The sequence below is a fragment of the Jaculus jaculus genome, chromosome 12, assembly GCF_020740685.1.
Source record: "Jaculus jaculus isolate mJacJac1 chromosome 12, mJacJac1.mat.Y.cur, whole genome shotgun sequence".
Lineage (NCBI taxonomy): Eukaryota > Metazoa > Chordata > Mammalia > Rodentia > Dipodidae > Jaculus > Jaculus jaculus.
In genome coordinates this window covers 13,518,932-13,536,911 of record NC_059113.1, presented here as the reverse complement: position 1 = coordinate 13,536,911, position 17,980 = coordinate 13,518,932, and the positions used below count along the sequence as shown (strand labels likewise).

Below are 17,980 nucleotides of genomic sequence, written 5' to 3'. Positions count from 1 at the left end.
GTGGGGGGAGGGTAACATTTACCAAATAAATGTGAAAAATCTAAGCAGGAAGCCTGGGGTAACTTAGAGGAGGCGTTCCCACAGGGCTTGGAGGAGATGCTAGCGGGAAGGCTCTTTGAGTAATAGTGGCTTTTTTTCTCTTTTATTTATGTGTGCTGCGTGTGTTGGGGGGGGGAGGGTTGCCAGGATCCCTTGCTGCTGCGAACGAATGCCTGTGCCGCTTTACGTGGGTGAAGGGTGCTATGAAGACCCAGCCTCTACTGGAGGAGAGGAGCGAACCCTAAGCCCTTGGGTGAGTTGGAGGAAGGCCATCCTGGGCTCTGCGAAGGCTAGATCGCGGGAGGGGGAAGGGGGGCCTCTCTCCGCATTGGGATTCGAACTGGCGGCCCTCGCGGCGCCTGGCCGTGGCTGCCGATGGCGGGGGTGGAGAGGGGGCGGGGTTGGAACCCATGAACCCGAACTGCAGTTCAGAGGCGGCCTCGTTGCCTCGATCCCAGGGTGCGATTTACCAGCTTTTAATGAGGGCAGGGTAATCACTCTAATGAAAAACTCCCTCGGGGCCCGGGGCAGCCAGACGGCGATGAGGAAAGCGGGAGGCATTTCGGAGTGGCCGTGTGAGTCACGCCGGGCGCGAACGGAGCCCCCGCCGCCCCGCCGCCCCGCCGCCCTCGTTTGCCGGGGCGCTCCATCCTCGGAGCGCACGGAGCCCGCGGACCAGAACCCCGAACCCCGCCCTAGGAAACACCGCACGGCAAACCACCAGCAAGTCCCAGGGCCACTGAGGCCTGCCCGTCTATGTATGTCAGCGGCCCTCCTCCCTACATATGACCTTGGCTCCCCGACCTTCTCCCCCACCACCCCCCCACACACCCCGTCCTGGGTTTTGGAAGAAGCCATGCTCTGATGTGTTCCAAAAGAGCCTCAGCTGTGCTTGGCCCCAGCGCCTCCCACGCACTTTCTCTACCAGTGCCTCAGTTTCCCTGACCCAGTAGCAGTAGCTCAAGATCACACATACACACACACACACACACACACACACACACACACACACACACACACACACACCCTGCCTCCAGGGGTTGGGAGCATTAATTACAGTTTGTTCCTGGCTTTGAAGATGAAAATGCAGAAGATCATTACCACTCAATTAACGGGGCTATTACCTCTTGAGTTTATGTCTGATTAATCCTACCCCACCCCTGCCCCCAACGTGGGATTCCACAATTGTTCCCTGGTGCCCCTCACCCAGGCTCCTTTCTCTTCCCTGGTTTCTGCACTGGAAATCAGCCCCCTTTCAAACAATGGAAGCCCTTGGAGTATTTGGCACATTTCACACTCAACAAGGGTTACTGAGCCTCTCTTGAGCTAGGCACTAGTGGCTGGGCTGTAATGGTAAGGGTTACAGAGCCAGGGCCTTGCACTCAAGGTCTGGTAGCTGTTCACATGTCTGAATGGGATCCCTTCTAGGACTCCTCACTCATCCAGGCTGCTTAACAACGATCAGCCCTAGGCCAGGCATTCCTGGAGACAAGTCCAGGAAGGACAGTGCTAATAGACTCCAGTTTAGAGATAAAAATAATGAAGTTGGGGGCTGGAGAGATGGCTTAGAGGTTAAGGTACTTGCCTACGAAGCCTAAGGGCCCAGATTCAACTCCCAAGAACACACATAACCCAGATGCACATGGTGGCACATGCATCTGGAGTTCATTTGCCATGGCTAGAGAGCCTGGAAACCCATTCTTTCTCTCCCTCCCTCCCTCCCTCCCTCCCTTCCTCTCTCTCTCTCTCTCTCTCTCTCTCATATAAATAAATGAATTTAAAATATATATATTAAAGCATAATGAACTTAACACAAAGAGAAGGGAAAATATCATAGCTCCTAGCAAGCACTACCCTCTTCCCCTTCCAATCTCTTTCCCTTCCCTCTTTACTTGGGGTCTTAGGGCCTCCTTTAGGCCTTGGCCAAGCCCTTCCTCCTCCATAAGACCACCACATGCTTTGAATAGCTGCCTTCGACCTCCTATGAAATACTCATCATGTCTTGTATGCGATCACCTCCACCAGAGCCTCGGGCCCTGTTTCACACTAAATTGCATGTCCCTGGACAGCATGAGCCTAGTCTCGTTTGTCTCCTTCCGTAACCAGTGACAGGAAGTGAGCTATACATGTGGGTCTCAATTGCCATGAAGGCACAAAATCCCAGCCCCAGCCTCACCCCCAAAATGAAACTTCGGTGGACTATGCTGGAGTGAATGAAGTGTCCCCCATTGGCTCGTGTGTTTTGAGTACTTGGTCCCCAGCTGGCAGCAATTTGAGAAAGCTTTGGGGCCATGGGGTGGGAGAGCATTGCTTGAGGAGGTACGTCACTGAAGTGGGCCTTGGGATTTTATAATCCAGTCCCCCCAACCCCTGCCAGTGCAGGTTAGCTCACTCTTGCTGCTGCCCACCAGCTGATGTGACAAAACGTGACGTCCAGTTGTCTGCTCTGCCAGGCTTTCCCCACCATGATCAATTTCCCCCTTGAGATAGTAAGCCTAAATAAACCCCTTTGAAGCTGCACCTGGTCTGTTTTGTCCCAGCAACACGGAAGTAACTACTACAAGAAGAGAGGGAGGGGGCAGTGGAGGGATGAGGCTATACATAGAAGGACCAGACAAGAAGGGCAAAACTTATCTGGCTCCTCCTCAAATCCATGTTTCAGAATTGCCAGTAGGCACGCTTGACTTGGGTTGAGAGGCTCTTACTGAACACCTCTTGGGAACATGTGCAGGACCATGCTAAGTCCTAGTGCTCTCTCTTGATTCTCAGCAGCTTCCTGGGTGATTCTGAGTCAAAGAATAGTAATAAAAAAAGAAGAATCTAATAATTTGGTGGGGGTGAGGGAGAAGGGAAGAGAGGGGAAGGAGAGAGAAGAGAAATCACATCCTTTCCCTATGGCCTGCTACTGTGAACACTGAGGGGGAAGCCCAGACCATCAGAGCTTCCTAGCTAAGGAACAGCCAAAATCTTTCCTGTTTGTATAAGATAGAACTGGGGAAACCTTGGTCCTGGGCTTCAATGTCTTTAAGTGTCAGGCATGGTGGCCCACACCTGTAATCCCAGCACGCAGGAGGCTGACACAGAGGATTTGATTCCCCAGTGCCCACATAAAGCCCGAAGCACAGTGTTCATTTGCAGCAGCAAGAGGCCCCCAAGACAACCATAACTCTCTCTCTCTCTAAAAATATTTTTTTTAAGTTTTTTAAAAGTTCAAGGCAAAGCTAGGTGTGGTGGTCCACCAGCAGAGGTTAGGAGGATCGCCATGAGTTCAAGGCCACCCTGAGACTCCATAGTGAATTCCAGGTCAGCCTGGGCTAGAGTGAGACCCTACCTTGAGAAACCAAAAACAACAACCAAATAAAAAAAGTTCAAGGTCAGCCTGGGCTTAGTAAGACCCTGTCTCTGGTCTTCCTTCCCTCCGGCCTCTGGTGAGGTAGGAAGCAAAGGTCTGGACCCCAAAGAAAAATTAACTGCCTCCCTGGATCCTACTTGACTGACTACAGAGAACAGCAGAGGCCAGAAGTACGCCTCTCACTCCTTTGGGGTAGATGAGGCGAAAGGCCTGCTTAGTTTGAGGCTAAGCAGCATGCTGAGGCTGGGGAACAGGCCAGGGCTCAGCGTCTGCAACCTTCTCTAGAACCCAGAGGTTTTTATTTGCTCATGGTGTATGCGTGTACACACATGTATGAGCACACCGGGGTCTCGAGATATTGCAAACAAATGACTGTTCCGTTTTACGTGGGTGGCTGGGGAACTGAACCGGGGTTGACAGGCTTGGCAAGCAAGCACCTTTTATGAGTGAGCCATCTCCCTAGGCTCGCTAGAGGTTTTTCCCTTTATGATGGGAGGTAAGGAGGCAGCATCTGCCCCAGGAATAAAGCCTGCACCCTGAGATAGACGTACGGCATGCCATGGAGGTGAGGATTTGCCCTGGTCTCTTTTCTCCCTTCCCCCTTCTTTTCTATCACCTCCTTTTTGCTCCCCCTGACTGCCTCCTCTGAGCCCCCCACACTCACACCTTTTCTGGTACATTTCGAATCATAAAGTTCCTCTTTCCAAAAAGCCCCATCCCCTGAGGGTCCTTTCTGTAGAGGCATCATCCTTCCCAGCTGAGGCGGGACTGTCCCACAGCAGGCCCCAGGGGAGTGTCAGGCTCTCCAAACACATGACTCCATTTATCCTCCGTGACATTCTGAGCTAAGACAACAAAGTTCTCATTAAAAGCCTTCATCTCCTGACCCACTCCTCTCCCACATCGGGACCTCCACCCGGCCTTCTGCAACCCCAGAATATAATTACTGTGCCTGCAATTATAAGACACCTGTGGGTTAACAGAACTAGGAGCTAGGATGAACAGAGGGAGGTCAGTCAGTCCAGCCATAGAACTCCTGGTTCCCAGGCCGGGGTTGGTGTTTGACACTCACACCCCGCCCCCCGCCTGCCAAGGAGCCCTTGACTCAAGTCTCATGTTGTAAACCTTCCCTGTCCTCTCTGCCAGGCCTTGCATACTCAGCCTGTGCCAATCAGCGCTGAGGACTTGGTCTTGGGAGGGTTCCCTAGTGCAAGTCCCCTTGGAGATTTGGAGCATGGCCCTTATGCACATCCCTCTGCCAGCGAATTTTACTTTGTAAGCAAGTGCTTTTAACGGCTGAGCCATCTCCCCAGCTCTCAATTTTACTATGTGATATCCTTTTTTTCTCTTTAGTCACCAGACTCTCCCTGAACTTAACCTAAAGAGTGATCCAAAACTTCCTGCTTCCACATGAGTATAATAAATCAGAATTCAAACCAACTGGGTTTAAAGGGATGTGTGTGCTACAAGTGGTACTTAAGTTTCAGCCCAGCCCACTGCCCTCTCGCAGGGAACTCAAAGAACTACTCTTCCTGTTCTGGTCTAAAGGGTGAATTCACTCACCACCCGCCAATCAGTGATTAAACATCTATTCAAAAAAAATTAAAATATTGTTATAAAAAGGGAAGTGTAGCCGGGCATGGTGGCACACGTCTTTAATCCCAGCACTCGGGAGGCAGAGGTAGGAGAGTCATCATGAGTTTGAGGCCATCCTGAGACTACATAGTGAATTCCAGGTCACCCTGGGCCAGAGTGAGACCATACCTCAAAAAATAAAAAAAAAAAAAAAAAAGGAACTGTATGAGACAGCCCAAGGAAGTAGGACTCCAGCTCTGAGAAGTACCGTCACCTTTACTCCTACGAAGAGAGATCTTCTTTTCTGACCTCTCAGTTGGGGTTCTTCCATCTGGGTCCAAAAGACATTAGGGTGCCACATTCAAGCTTGCCTTTCTAGTCCTCACTGATTGGTCCTCATTTTTTTTTCCCCAGATGCATGAGCCACCTTGTGCTCATGTGCTCAGAGGCCCTGGCGCACCCACTCTCTCTCTCTCTCTCTCTCTCTCCCTCTCTCTCTTTCTCTTTCTCTCTCCTCTCTCTCTGTCTCAAGTAAAAATAAACAAATAAACAAAAAAAAAGAGAGCATTCTTTTTGGAGTAACACAGGGAGAGTTCAAATGTCAACTTAGCCACTTTGTAGGCAGATAACCCCAGCAAGGTGTCTTCATTTTAATAGTAAATAGGGGGGGCGTTACCATGGAATATTGTTTACAATCATGGAAGTTGTTAATAAAAACTTAATTAATTAAAAAAGGTAAATATGGAAGGTGGTCCCAAAATCTTTCTTATTGGGCTGTTGTAAAGAGTAAAAAAACGGGGGGCTGGAGAGATGGCTTCGTGGTTAAGGTGTCTGCCTGCAAAGCCAAGGACCTCAGTTTGATTCCCCAGGACCCACGTAAGCCAGATGTACAAGTTGGTGCATGCGTCAGGAGTTCGTTTGCAGTGGATGAAGGCCCTGACGTGCCCATTCTCTCTCTCTCTCCCCCTGTGTCTTCCTCAATATTAAATAATAAAATATTGAGAAAAAAGAGTGGAAAATGATGCATACACAGGGTTTGGGTAAGGTAGGTGTGAGTTTTCAGTGGTCCTGGCTTCTGGGGCCACAGCCCAGAAGCTATGTGAGCCAGAGTCTCCTGCAATTCCGTGCCAGCCAGAGGCACCTGCCTCATGTTCTCTGTGAAGCCTGCCTGGCCCTACTGTGCCACCAACAATACTGTCCTGCAAAATTCTAGGCAAAACTCACCTAACCGGGCTGGAGAGATGGCTTAGCGGTTAAGCGCTTGCCTGAGAAGCCTAAGGACCCTGGTTCGAGGCTCGGTTCCCCCGGTCCCACGTTAGCCAGATGCACAAGGGGGCGCAAGCGTCTGGAGTTTGTTTGCAGAGGCTGGAAGCCCTGGCGCGCCCATTCTCTCTCTCTCCCTCTATCTGTCTTTCTCACTGTGTCTGTCGCTCTCAAATAAATAAATAAATAAATAAATAAATAAATAAATAAATAAATAAATAAATAAATAAAAACTCACCTAACCTCTAAGCTGGCCACCCTTACCAAAAAAAAAAAAAAAAAAATGGGGGGAGGAGGGGTGCTGAAGAGATGGCTTAACAGTTAAGGTGCTTGCCTGTGAAGTCTCTTGTTCAACTCCCCAGATCCCATGTAAGCCAGAGGCACAAGGTGGCACATGTGCAAAGTCACACATGAGCACAAGGTGGTACATGCGTCTGGAGTTTGACTGCAGTGGATGGAGGCCCTGGTGCACCAATTCATTCACTCTCTCACTCTAGAAAGAAAGAGAGAGAGAGAGAGAGAGAGAGAGAGAGAGAGAAAGAAAGAGGGAGGGAGGGAAGGAGGGAGGGAAGGAAGGAAGGAAGGAAGGAAGGAAGGAAGGAAGGAAGGAAGGAAGGAGGCAATGACCTCCAGAACTATAGAGAGGACTGGCCAGGGAGATTTCACCACTGAGTGACAGTGTCCAGTGACCCTCCCATGTGACACCCAAGAGCAGAACAGTACTGAGGAACCTCAAGAGAACACTACTCAGGAACAACTGCTTGAACAACCTACTAATCCCCAAGCCTCCCCCATCCTGTTCCTGAGCTCGGGTCTCCCAACTACATCTCAAGCCAGCACATCCCATTTTCCAGATGACTCGCTAAGTACTGGGCTTCATTGCTTTCTGTTTTATGGCAGTTACCCTCTCGAAGCAATTTCTTTTGGGTGGCTGCGATAGCGCCGGGGGTAATGGTACACATCAGTAATCCCAACACTTGGGAGGTAGAGACAAGAGGATCAAAGTTCAAGGCCAGCCTGGAGTAGGTGAGATCCTGTCTCCAACAAAAGTGCTGGGGACGGATCCTAAGGCCTTGGGCACGCTAGACAAGTCCTCATCGCCAGGACTAAACATTTTCTTTTAAATTGCAAGTGCCCTCTAAGAAGGGCAGTATCTTACACGATTAATGTCCCATGTTGAATTGGCTCTCATTGGGGAGGAGGGCAGGAACTCTTTCTCAGGAGATGGGGAAGAACTAGCTATGTTTAAGAAAAAAGAGCTGCCGGGTGTGGTGGCTCACGCCTTTAATCCCAGCACTCGGAAGGCAGAGGTAGGAGGATTGCCGTGAGTTCAAGGCCACCCTGAGATCACATAGTGAGTTCCAGGTCAGCCTGAGCCAGAGCGAGACCCTACCTTGAAAAAACAAAGAGAGAGAGAGAGAGAGAGAGAGGAGAGAGAGAGAGAGAGAGAGAGAGAGAAGAAAAAGAGCTAAAGCTCCAAGGGCAAAGGCGAGTGGAACAAAAGACCAAAATAGAGTTGTGATTTTACTTTTTTCTACAGAGGATTTTGAGAGCCACATCTCCTTTACCCTTCCACAGATGCAAACACAGCCATTCTCGGCCAGGACCTAGCTGCTTAAACTCTGTGGCACAGGGGCTGCCTTGCCTTTCAGCAGCTCCCAAGGACGCCCTGAACCAGTGTCTACTCGCTCCCCAACAAGTTCAGGGCTTAGAGTTCAGGTAATTAGGCCCTTGGCAATCTCACTGGAGCCCGCCAATAAAACAGAAACAAACACCTTCAGCCCATGAGAGAGTGAGAAAGCGCACAGAAAGAGAGGGAGGGAAGAAGAGACACTTTGTTTCTATACTGGATTCCAGTCTTGCCAACCATGGGGAGAATGGTAGTAATCTTCAAAGTGTTTATTCCAAACACACACACACACACACACACACACACACACTACTCCACCACCATGATTGCTTCACACTACTCCACCATTATAACTGCTTCTCTATGCCTACCATCATTCAGGGTAAGTGGGCACCCGTTGGCTCTGCAATCTGAACCGGAAGCTGGCAGTGAGGGCCTAGGTTTGCAGGCCTTTTCGTGGCAAGAGAAGCAAAGCTAAGGCCCCAAAATCCTACACCCCATCCTGGGAGCCAGAGCCAGTCCTCTCTTTAAAAAGCCTAAAAGGCAGAGCCAGGCATGGTGGCGCACGCCTTTAATCCCAGCACTTGGGAGGCAGAGGCAAGAGGACTGCTGAGAGTTCCAGGCCACTCTGAGACTCTATAGTAATATAGTAAATTCTAGGTCAGCCTGGGCTACACTGAGATCCTACCTATAAAAACCAGGGTGTTAAAGTGCAATCAAGTGGCTTCTTTGTGCCCTGCCTCATGCTACGACCAGCTGGTAAGGTCTTACTTGGAGTCTGAACTCCTGCAGAAAGCGGGCCATTCCTTAAGCATCCCTACATTGGCACAGTGCCCAGTAGGTACCAGGCACCCAAATAGCAATTACTTTTTCTCTGTTAATAACAAAAGTTAATATTTCTTATATAGCCATGCTGGAATTCCATACCAGGCTCTTTTTATTTATTTTACATGTAATCAAATTCCTGGGACACACAAGGGAAAGAGCTTTTCACTTTCCTTGGCATGGGGGGAGCAGAGAATATAGTTTAATAATTGCTCTTTATTGAGTGCTTGCTAGGGGTCTGGTATAAGTATTCTGAAAATTCACTGATTTAATTTTTCCCATATGATAGGTAGTTATCTCAATTAACAGAAATTCAGAGTTTGCCACAAGTCACACTGAAGTTCGAATACATATTTTAACTGAAGGGTCCCGTTCTGTGTGAAGGTAGTAGGAAGGAGGCCTACAGCATCTTGCTCCAAAGACTCCTCCTCAGTCTCGCCCAGCAGGCAAGAAGGCCCTAGTCAATCGCCAGCCAGCAGACCCAGCTAAGTTCTCTCTTCTGGGAGCAGCGACTGCAGCTAGACTCAAAGTGAAGCTCCGGGCCATCTTTGGAGGGGCATCCGCTGCCCTGAATGGCTTTGAATATCCCAAAGGCTCCTATTGAACAGGAATAGGGCTTCCAGCTCCTCCCCGCTCAGCATCCCTTCCTAGAGAGAGAGAGATTCCGACAGGTGGAAAGTGCGCTTTGGGGGTCCTTGCTAGTGGAGTTGGGCGACCGGAGGCCTGGCACTTCCTTCCCACCACCCCCGCAGGCTGAGCTCTGCCTCGAGCGGGGAAACTTGGGCACTGCACTCTGTCTAGCGGTCGGTTCACCCAGGGCTGCGAACCTCGAGGACTGTCCCTGCTGCGAGCAGGAACCCGCGCAGACAACCTCACCCCCCCCCCGCCCAACACACACACGCACGCACACACACACATGCACACGCACGCTTTCCAGTCTTCTCCAGGGACGCTCAGCAGGAAGCGCCCCAGAAGGGACCGAGCTAAGACTTGGCGCGCCTACAGCTGGCGGGTCCCCTCCGCCCCCTGCCCCGCCCCTACCGCCAGGGACAGCCGCCAAAGGCCAGAGCCGCTGGCTAATTTTTCACGCGCGCCCCCTCCCTCCCAGACCGCCTTCCCAGGTGACGCTACAGCCTGTGCGGTTCCTTTAAAGGCTGCGGGTTCCGTTCTCTTTCCGTGCCTTTTCCACTGGATGCCAAAATATGCAAATCCGGGGACCGGAATCTGCAGCCAAATAGAGAAGAAGAAGGGGCGCGGCCGGCGCGTCACCGGATCCGCTCCTTGTATGGTTCTTCCCGGCTTGGCCCATCGCCCCAAGACCCTCCCTGCAGCCGCCGAGGCCCCTCCCGCAAGCCAGCCCGGCTCACACCGCCGCCCACGCCCCCCCCCATTCCAACCGGCCGCTCCTCCCCCCCAACCCCACCCCGGGAGGCAGCCGGGGGCGGGAGGCGCTGCATGCCCTGATTCCGGCCGGAGCCCGGGACCGCTGCAGCGCGCAGCTCCCCGCGCCGCGCGGGCGGAGGAGAGCCCGGGGGCGCAGTGCCTCCCAGGCACAGAAATGAGGAGCCCGGCTGGAAAGGCGGTGGGGATGGCGGGGGGAGGGGGCGCTCACGGGCGGCGGGAATCCCTCCTTTCCTAAGAACCGGAGAAGATCCGAGGGAGGCCCTCCCATGCTCGGCTCTCTACCGAGTGAAGGGGAGGGGAGCAAGGTTGTCATCCACCCCCACCACCATGCGCAGCTCGGGAGTTCCTCCCACACGTCCCCGGGCCGCATGGACCTCCCACGGCGTGAGGCCCGGGGATCCTCTCTTCCTCCTTGTCAACACTCCCACTCCCCTCTCCCCCGCGAGAAATGCACGTTCCCCCAACCCTGATTCTCCAGCGGGGGACGCGGGATTCACCGCGCCCACACGGCCACTGAGGAGGGAATCCTCCCCCTCCCCCGCCTCCCGCCAAGCCGGTGTGATTCGGGGTCGCGTCTCCAAGCTCCCTCCCTCTCGTCCCCCTCGCTAGTGGCCCGGCCGTGCGTGCCTCCGGAGCAGGCCTCGGGGAACACATCACCCGCCCCCAGGATCCGCTGCCGCTCCAGGAGGTGACAGCGCCCCGGGTCGACACAGGCAGGCAGTCCTTGACTGCAGGGCGCCGGCAGGCAGCAGGGAGGGCAGCCCGGTGAAAGACTTGGGGGGGGGTAGAAAGACTAGGGGAGGCAGCCCCAGTGGTTTAGAACCGTGGGTTCCGAGGCCTCTGGCAGCAACTCCGGAGAACCCTTCTCAGGCTGCTGGGGACCGGCCTGCTGGCCCCTCCTGCCATCCTGTGGCCAAAGGGGGTGCTTTAGAACAGACAGGGAATTTCAGATTTATTTAGTGCACGTGTTTTCTAACCCCTAAACTTCATTTCTTGCCCATCACCACAAAAACCACTTGTTCTCGACCTCAAACGTGTGGCTCCAGCCTTCTGCGCAACTGCTCCGCCGCTGCACGCCACCGGGCCACTGCGCCCAGCTGGGAGTCAGCTCGGGGTCAGGAGCCCCGGGAGGGTCAAGGGGTGTGGGCGGAGAATCAGAATGAAGTCCGCACAAAAAGTTCCCAGTGTGATAGACTCGGGAGCCCCGACACACTGAACCCCCAGGTCCCCGGTAAAGGGCAGCGCTGGCTTTGTCCGGAGTCCGGAGGGTTGGGTGCCTCTGGAGCAGGGGGGGGGGTCGGAGCGCACTCCTTCGGCTGGCCCCAACGGTTCCCAGGCTGCTAAGGGACGTGTCGCCTGGTGTACTCAATTCTTTCTTCCACTTGGGGGTGTTGGAAGCCAGTTACAAACAATTCCATCCCACCTTCCCCCCCCCGCCCAAAAAAACGCGTTCTGAACTGCACACACGTTTGGTTACTTGGTTCTCGACTGCGCGCTGCGCGCCGCGCGCTGCGCGTTCGGCTGCATCCCTCTTTTCCTATCTCCTCTCTCGTTTTCCTTCCTTTTCTCTTCTAAATAGGCTCTTTTTTCCCCTCTCTCTCTCTTTTTTTTTTTTTTTACAAAGGCGGCGAGCGGTGCGGTCGCTGCACGTTGGCTGCGGCCCGCTTCCTGCTTTCTAATGTTCCATTGTGAGGAGCTTCCATTGTGACGTCGCGCCCCTTCGGCTGGGCTTTGTCTGTCCATATATGGGCAGCTACGTCACGGAGCTTTCCCGGGGCTCAGATAAATAGACTGGTGGAGTTCCCTGGCTGAGAGCTTTTGGGCAGCAGTGAGCTAGCTAGGAAGCAGCGGGGCTGGTTGGTGGAGGTTAGCAGCGGCGGCAACGGCGGCGGCAGCGGCGGCGGCGGCGGCAGCGGCGGCGGCGGTGGTGGTGGCAGCCCGGGGGGCGGGGGGGCGGCGGGCGCGTGTCTGTTTGTGAGATCAATACTGAAGCTGCGTCCGACTCCCTGGAACCCAGATTTGGTCCCCCCCCCAGCCCAGCCCCCCCCTCCCCGCACACGCCCCACCCCACCCCCACGACCCAGCCTCGCGCAGCACCAGCGGAGGCACCCCAGAGGGTTACCCCCTTTTGCCCCGTTCCTACCCACCCTCCCCCAAAAGACAAGATCCCCTCCCCTGGCCCACCCCTTCCCCTCTTCTCCCCGCTCCCCTCCCCCCTCCCCCCCCCCTCGAACTTTCCCTCTCGCATGATTTTCCCCTGCACCGCGGCTCGCCTCTCCGATGCCGCTTGCCGGGAAGCTGCGTTAGGAGCGAGCGGCGGCGGTGGCGGCGGTGGCGGCGGCGGCAGCTCGGGAGTGCTATGACCGGCAAACTCGCCGAGAAGCTGCCGGTGACCATGAGCAGTTTGCTAAACCAACTGCCTGACAATCTGTACCCCGAGGAGATCCCCAGCGCGCTCAATCTCTTCTCCGGCAGCAGCGACTCGGTAGCCCATTACAATCAGATGGCTACAGGTAAGGGCGACAGGGAGATTGCGAGAAAGGAGCAGGGAAGGAAGAGGAGGAGAGAACGAGCTAGCGTGGATATCGGATAGATGGGTGGGTGGATGGACGGATGGATGGATGGATGGATGGAGACAAGGATGGATGGAGAGACGGATGGAAAGATTGGGGGCGCGCTGAGAATTTCCCGGGGGGCGAGTTGCTTTTCCCACCCACTCCTCCCGCCCTCCGCGATCGGGAAGGCTTGGTTGGCGACGCCACGGTAGAGGCTTCGGTTCTCCCGGGTGGGGGCAGACGCCGACCGGAGGGAGGTAGGTGTTCAGCAGCTCCAGGGTTCTCCCTCCTCACGCAGGGGGCCCGATCGCTGGGCTGCGCGCAAGGCGTGGTGCTGTAGCCCCCTTTTCTCGGGAGGAGCCCAGCGTCTTTTACACCCGCGCTCTCCCCCTTACTCCCTCAGCCTCCCACCCGGGATGGAGCCATGTGCGGCGTGGAGTCCCCGCGGTGGGAGAGGTACTGCGACGCTGCCTTTCCGGGGCGTTCAGCAAAGCTGTGGGGTGTGGGGACGGCGGGGAAAGGGAGGGGGCTCACCCGCCGGGCGTGTGGGGGTTGCCATGGGGGGCGATCCCGGGACCTCGGAGCTTGGGAAAGATTGTTGCTCCCTCCTTGGAGACCCCGGCCGTTGTGTTTTTTTTTTTTTCCGCCGCCCTCCACCCTTCCTCAGCTAGGGCTAGGCTTTCCCCCTCCAGCAAGAGCTGAAAGCTTCTTCAAACCAGGAGGAGGCTGGGGCCCGGAGAGGCGATGGGAGAGCTCCCTTTGCGGGCGGCACCCTTCTGCGCTCTGAGGACAAAGCGTGGAAGCGCTCAGGGTTGGCCACCCGGGCGCAGAGCGCGTAGGGGGCATAGCTGGAGCGGTGGAGGCGCGGCGTCTGGGTGTAGATGGGACTAAGGGGGCAGAGGGCGAGGTGTGTGTGCGCTGGAGGCGCCAGAGCCCGGCGCGCTCCGGGTCTGAAACTACCTGTAGCTGCAGCTACCTGCCCGCCCCACCTTGGGAAGGACAACAATGCTTCCACCGCGCGCGCGCGTGCGCGTGTGCCTGTGGTACGTGAGTGTGTGCGCTGCGTGTGCGGTGTGTGTGCCGGAGCCACTCCACACCCCGATCCGTAGTATTTTGCTGTATCCAGGTTGCGCCGTGGAGCGCGGCACCGCCCGCTTTGCGCCAGGCTCGGCGTTCCTCTTCCCCCATGCGCTGCGCACTCCAGCCGACCGCACCCTCCGCACCTGGGCGAGGACCTGGGCGCCGCGGCCCGGAGCCGGCTCCACTTCACTCACCCCTCCCCTCTCTCCCTCGCTCTCCGCAGAGAATGTGATGGACATCGGCCTGACCAACGAGAAGCCCAACCCGGAACTCTCTTATTCGGGCTCTTTCCAGCCAGCCCCCGGCAACAAGACCGTGACCTACTTGGGAAAGTTCGCTTTTGACTCCCCTTCCAACTGGTGCCAGGACAACATCATTAGCCTCATGAGCGCCGGCATCTTGGGGGTGCCCCCGGCCTCAGGGGCCCTCAGTACGCAGACGTCCACGGCTAGCATGGTGCAGCCTCCGCAGGGCGACGTGGAGGCCATGTATCCGGCGCTGCCCCCCTATTCCAACTGCGGTGATCTCTACTCGGAGCCCGTGTCTTTCCACGACCCCCAGGGCAACCCTGGGCTCGCCTATTCCCCCCAGGATTACCAATCGGCCAAGCCGGCTTTGGACAGCAATCTTTTCCCCATGATCCCGGACTACAATCTGTACCACCACCCCAACGACATGGGCTCCATTCCGGAGCACAAGCCCTTCCAGGGCATGGACCCCATCCGGGTCAACCCGCCGCCTATTACCCCTCTGGAGACCATCAAGGCTTTCAAAGACAAGCAGATCCACCCGGGTTTCGGCAGTCTGCCTCAGCCACCGCTCACGCTCAAGCCCATCCGGCCCCGCAAGTACCCCAACCGACCTAGCAAGACCCCGCTCCACGAGCGGCCCCACGCGTGCCCGGCGGAGGGCTGTGACCGCCGTTTCAGCCGCTCGGACGAGCTGACCCGGCATCTGCGCATCCACACGGGCCACAAGCCCTTCCAGTGCCGGATCTGCATGCGGAGCTTCAGTCGCAGCGACCACCTCACCACGCACATCCGCACGCACACCGGGGAGAAGCCCTTTGCCTGCGAGTTCTGTGGGCGCAAGTTTGCGCGCAGCGACGAGCGCAAGCGCCACGCCAAGATCCACCTCAAGCAAAAGGAGAAGAAGGCGGAGAAGGGGGGCGCGCCCTCTGCATCCTCGGCGCCCACCGTGTCTCTGGCCCCCGTGGTCACCACCTGCGCCTGAGGCTCGGGGGTCCCCAGATCCCCTCATTTTTTTCCTTCTAGTGCCTCCCGGCTGCTCGCCTTGGAAGCAGCGGGAAAGCCAGCCACCGAGGCGCAGGGGCCGCGCCCTGGCCTCTCCATGGACGTGCGGTCCCTCGCTCCCCTTCGATGCTCCTCCTATTCCCACCCTTTCACGCCGGCCTGCTGTCGGGGGGCTAGGGCTGGAGGCCCCTTCTCTGGGCGGCTGTCCGCCTCTTAGCCAAGGCGTGGGGGCGGAAAGGTGGCGTCTAGCCCGCTTTGTTCAGTTAGGATCGCCTTGATCCAGGGGCCGCTGGGCCGCGCCTAGGACCTGCCAGGGGGGACTGAAGGCCGGGCCCACCTAACCCTCGCCGGACCCAAGCACCTCACTGTTTCCCCCGTGTCTCCCTATGTTCCCCCTCGAACACCCGAGCGAGGGGGAGGGGGTAAGGAGCGCACCAAAGCGTAGAGCTTGCGGCCCGCCGCACGCACGCGCGCCTGCGTGCGGGGATGCGCGCGAGTGTGCGTGCTCGCGTGTGTGTGTGTGTGTGTGTGTGTGCGTGTGTGCGTGTGTGTGTGTGTGTGTGTGTGCGCGCGCGCGCACATGTGAGTGAGGCTCGAGCAGAACTGGGCTGTGTCGACCCCAAACTCTTCTCCACATTGGGTCCTCTAGAGCTGGGAGATGTCCCAGGCTGGGGACCTGCACGTGACCGGAGGAGATGGTCTTCCATCTGTTCCGAACTAATGTTTCTTAGAGAAATGCCTCGGACACACCGCCAGCACGGTGCTGCCGCCGCCGCCGTCCGGGTTTGGACCCTCAGAGCCCCTCCCTTTCCAAGTGCTTCCCTCTTAGGCCTCAGGGCAGTTTGATCTGCGGGGAGAAAGAGCCGCCCTCACTGAACCTGCCTTTTTAAAAACAAGCATTTTCTCAGCCCCACTTCTCAAAAGTTTGTGTTCTTGAGTTTGCTCTTTGTCCAGTCCCCCGTGCTTCCTCCCCCCCCCCCCACACACACCTCATCTCCTCCTCTCTTCTCCCCTCCCAGGTTCTTCCCATGTCTCGAAAAATCTTCTCCCAGAAAGGCAGGCCTCAATCAGCCACCTGACTTCTCTCATATCCATTTCTCCTCACTCCTCTTTCCTGGGAGAGCTGGCTTTATTCTTTTGCCCTTTTTCATCACCAACACAACAGAAGTTAAATATGTGTATATGGTTGTGTGTGTGTGTGTGTGTATGCCTGTAGATGTATGTGTCTCTTTGTAAACACATGCATATACATAACACACACACTATGTATTCCTTACAAAGACAGATCCTTAAGGTACTTGGCTATCCAGCGCAGTGCACTGGAATAAAAATTTGTAGGCATATACAGCTTTAAATGATTTATTTTTATGAAAATATTAACTGATATCTACATATGTATGTGTGATACATGTACACACGTGTATATAGGCATACACATGTCTGTCCAAAATTTCCTCAGAGGTATTTGAGGACTTTTGCATTAATCCACATTGCTGAATGAGGCATATCTGTTCCATGCCCCAGTCACACCCCCCCTGCCCTACCTCACGTCTTCTCAGGCGCCCCTCTTCCCCAGCGGTCCTGACCCAGCCCTTCCTTACACAGGGTGGCCCCTTTGAAGTGGAGAAGTAGGGAAGGGTGCTCTGTGACACAGCTTCCAGCGTGGTCCTGACTGAATGTACTGTTCCCTATTAGCGTTATTTCTCCTGTGGCCAGTAAGTTGCCCAGAGAGAAGGAACAAGGGTCTGGAGTTTACAGAGTGTCTGTTTTTAAAGTCACTTTATTCGTTTCCCACTTTTTTTTTTTAAATAAAAAAAGCACCGTCATTTGGTGGTGGATAAATAATACTAAAAGGACTCTAGTGAAGGGGGAGGAAAACCTCAAAGAGCAGGGGGTTGTGAATTTCCAGGTACTCGGGCTTTTTGTAGAAGGAGAAAAAAAGAAGATGAAGTTTGCCAAAAGGGCCCATATTTTTTCAGCTGAAGGGTAAAATCTTTCTTTGCAGAGACAGTATTTTGCTGAATACTTTTTTTATAATGTGATAATTATTTAAAATACAAAAAAATTGGTCAGTTCAAAGCTGGAAGGAGGAATCAAATATCCTTTAATATTTTTTCCTTGCTCCTTCTGGAATATGCATGTCACTGCATGATAACTCTTGAGTTTTCCTTTGTTTTAATAAAACTGTTCTCAGACATTTAAGCTAAAATAAGAGAAAAATAACTTTGTTGCCAAAAGGGTTGTGCTATCCAGATTTTTTTTTATATGTCTGCATGTTTAAAACAACAACAACAAAAGAAAATGCACTCTTAACTTATGTGAACTGAGAGGATTTAAAAAATCAGGTTTTAAACAGGAAAACCTATAGGGAATGATATTTTTTGAAAGACTTTTGTATAAAGTTGAGTACTTAGAAAAAAGACAAACCAGATGTAATATATTTTGTGGATGTTTTTATTTCTTGGATTTATAGTACCTTATACTAAGGTTAAAATGCTTGATATTGTGAAAAGGTGAAATTCTTCACCAACATTTCATTTGCTCCTTGTCACATTGTTATGCCACATAATATAGTTCATGAAAACAGCATTTTTAAAAACAGAGATATTGAAATGGTGTAATGTTGTACCATTTGCACTGTGAGCAAATGCCAATACAGTAAATATATTGTGTTTGCTGACAATCAGCCGGCCTTTCCAGCTCCTTATTTTATGTCTTGTTTTCACAGCATAAAGTTTTGGGTTGGCCTGGTTTTTGTCTTGGTTTGTTTGTGGCTGGTGGATTGTTTGTTAGGTTTCTGTGCTGGTGTTTGCAGCTCTTGCTCTGAAACAGAGTAGAAATGAGGAAGCTGGCGTTCCCTGGAAGTAAATCCGGATTTTGTATGGGTTCTGGTGTTTCGAATTCAATTTAGAGTGCTGGCTCTCCACTCTACCCTTCTAGGAGTCTCATAACTAACAGATTAGGTGAACAGGTCAGATAAACTAAATTCAGGGGAGTCTTCTAG

The 17,980-nt window shown here is 54.1% G+C and overlaps 1 protein-coding gene across 3 annotated transcripts; it reads left to right on the top strand.

The window, feature by feature from the left end:
- Window positions 1-12,365: 12,365 nt before the first annotated feature.
- Window positions 12,366-15,425, top strand: Egr3 (early growth response 3). 3 transcript variants are annotated; one of them, XM_004665808.3, is made up of 2 exons: window positions 12,366-12,601; window positions 13,947-15,425. In XM_004665808.3, exons 1-2 carry the CDS (start codon window positions 12,448-12,450, stop codon window positions 14,954-14,956), a joined length of 1,164 nt encoding a protein of 387 aa, XP_004665865.1. In that variant the 5' UTR covers window positions 12,366-12,447; the 3' UTR covers window positions 14,957-15,425. The 3 variants fall into 3 exon arrangements, with proteins under 3 accessions (XP_004665865.1, XP_004665867.1, XP_044987879.1); XM_004665810.3 differs by lacking the exon at window positions 12,366-12,601 and adding an exon at window positions 12,827-12,900; XM_045131944.1 differs by lacking the exon at window positions 12,366-12,601 and adding an exon at window positions 13,009-13,099.
- The last annotated feature ends 2,555 nt before the right edge of the window (window positions 15,426-17,980 follow it).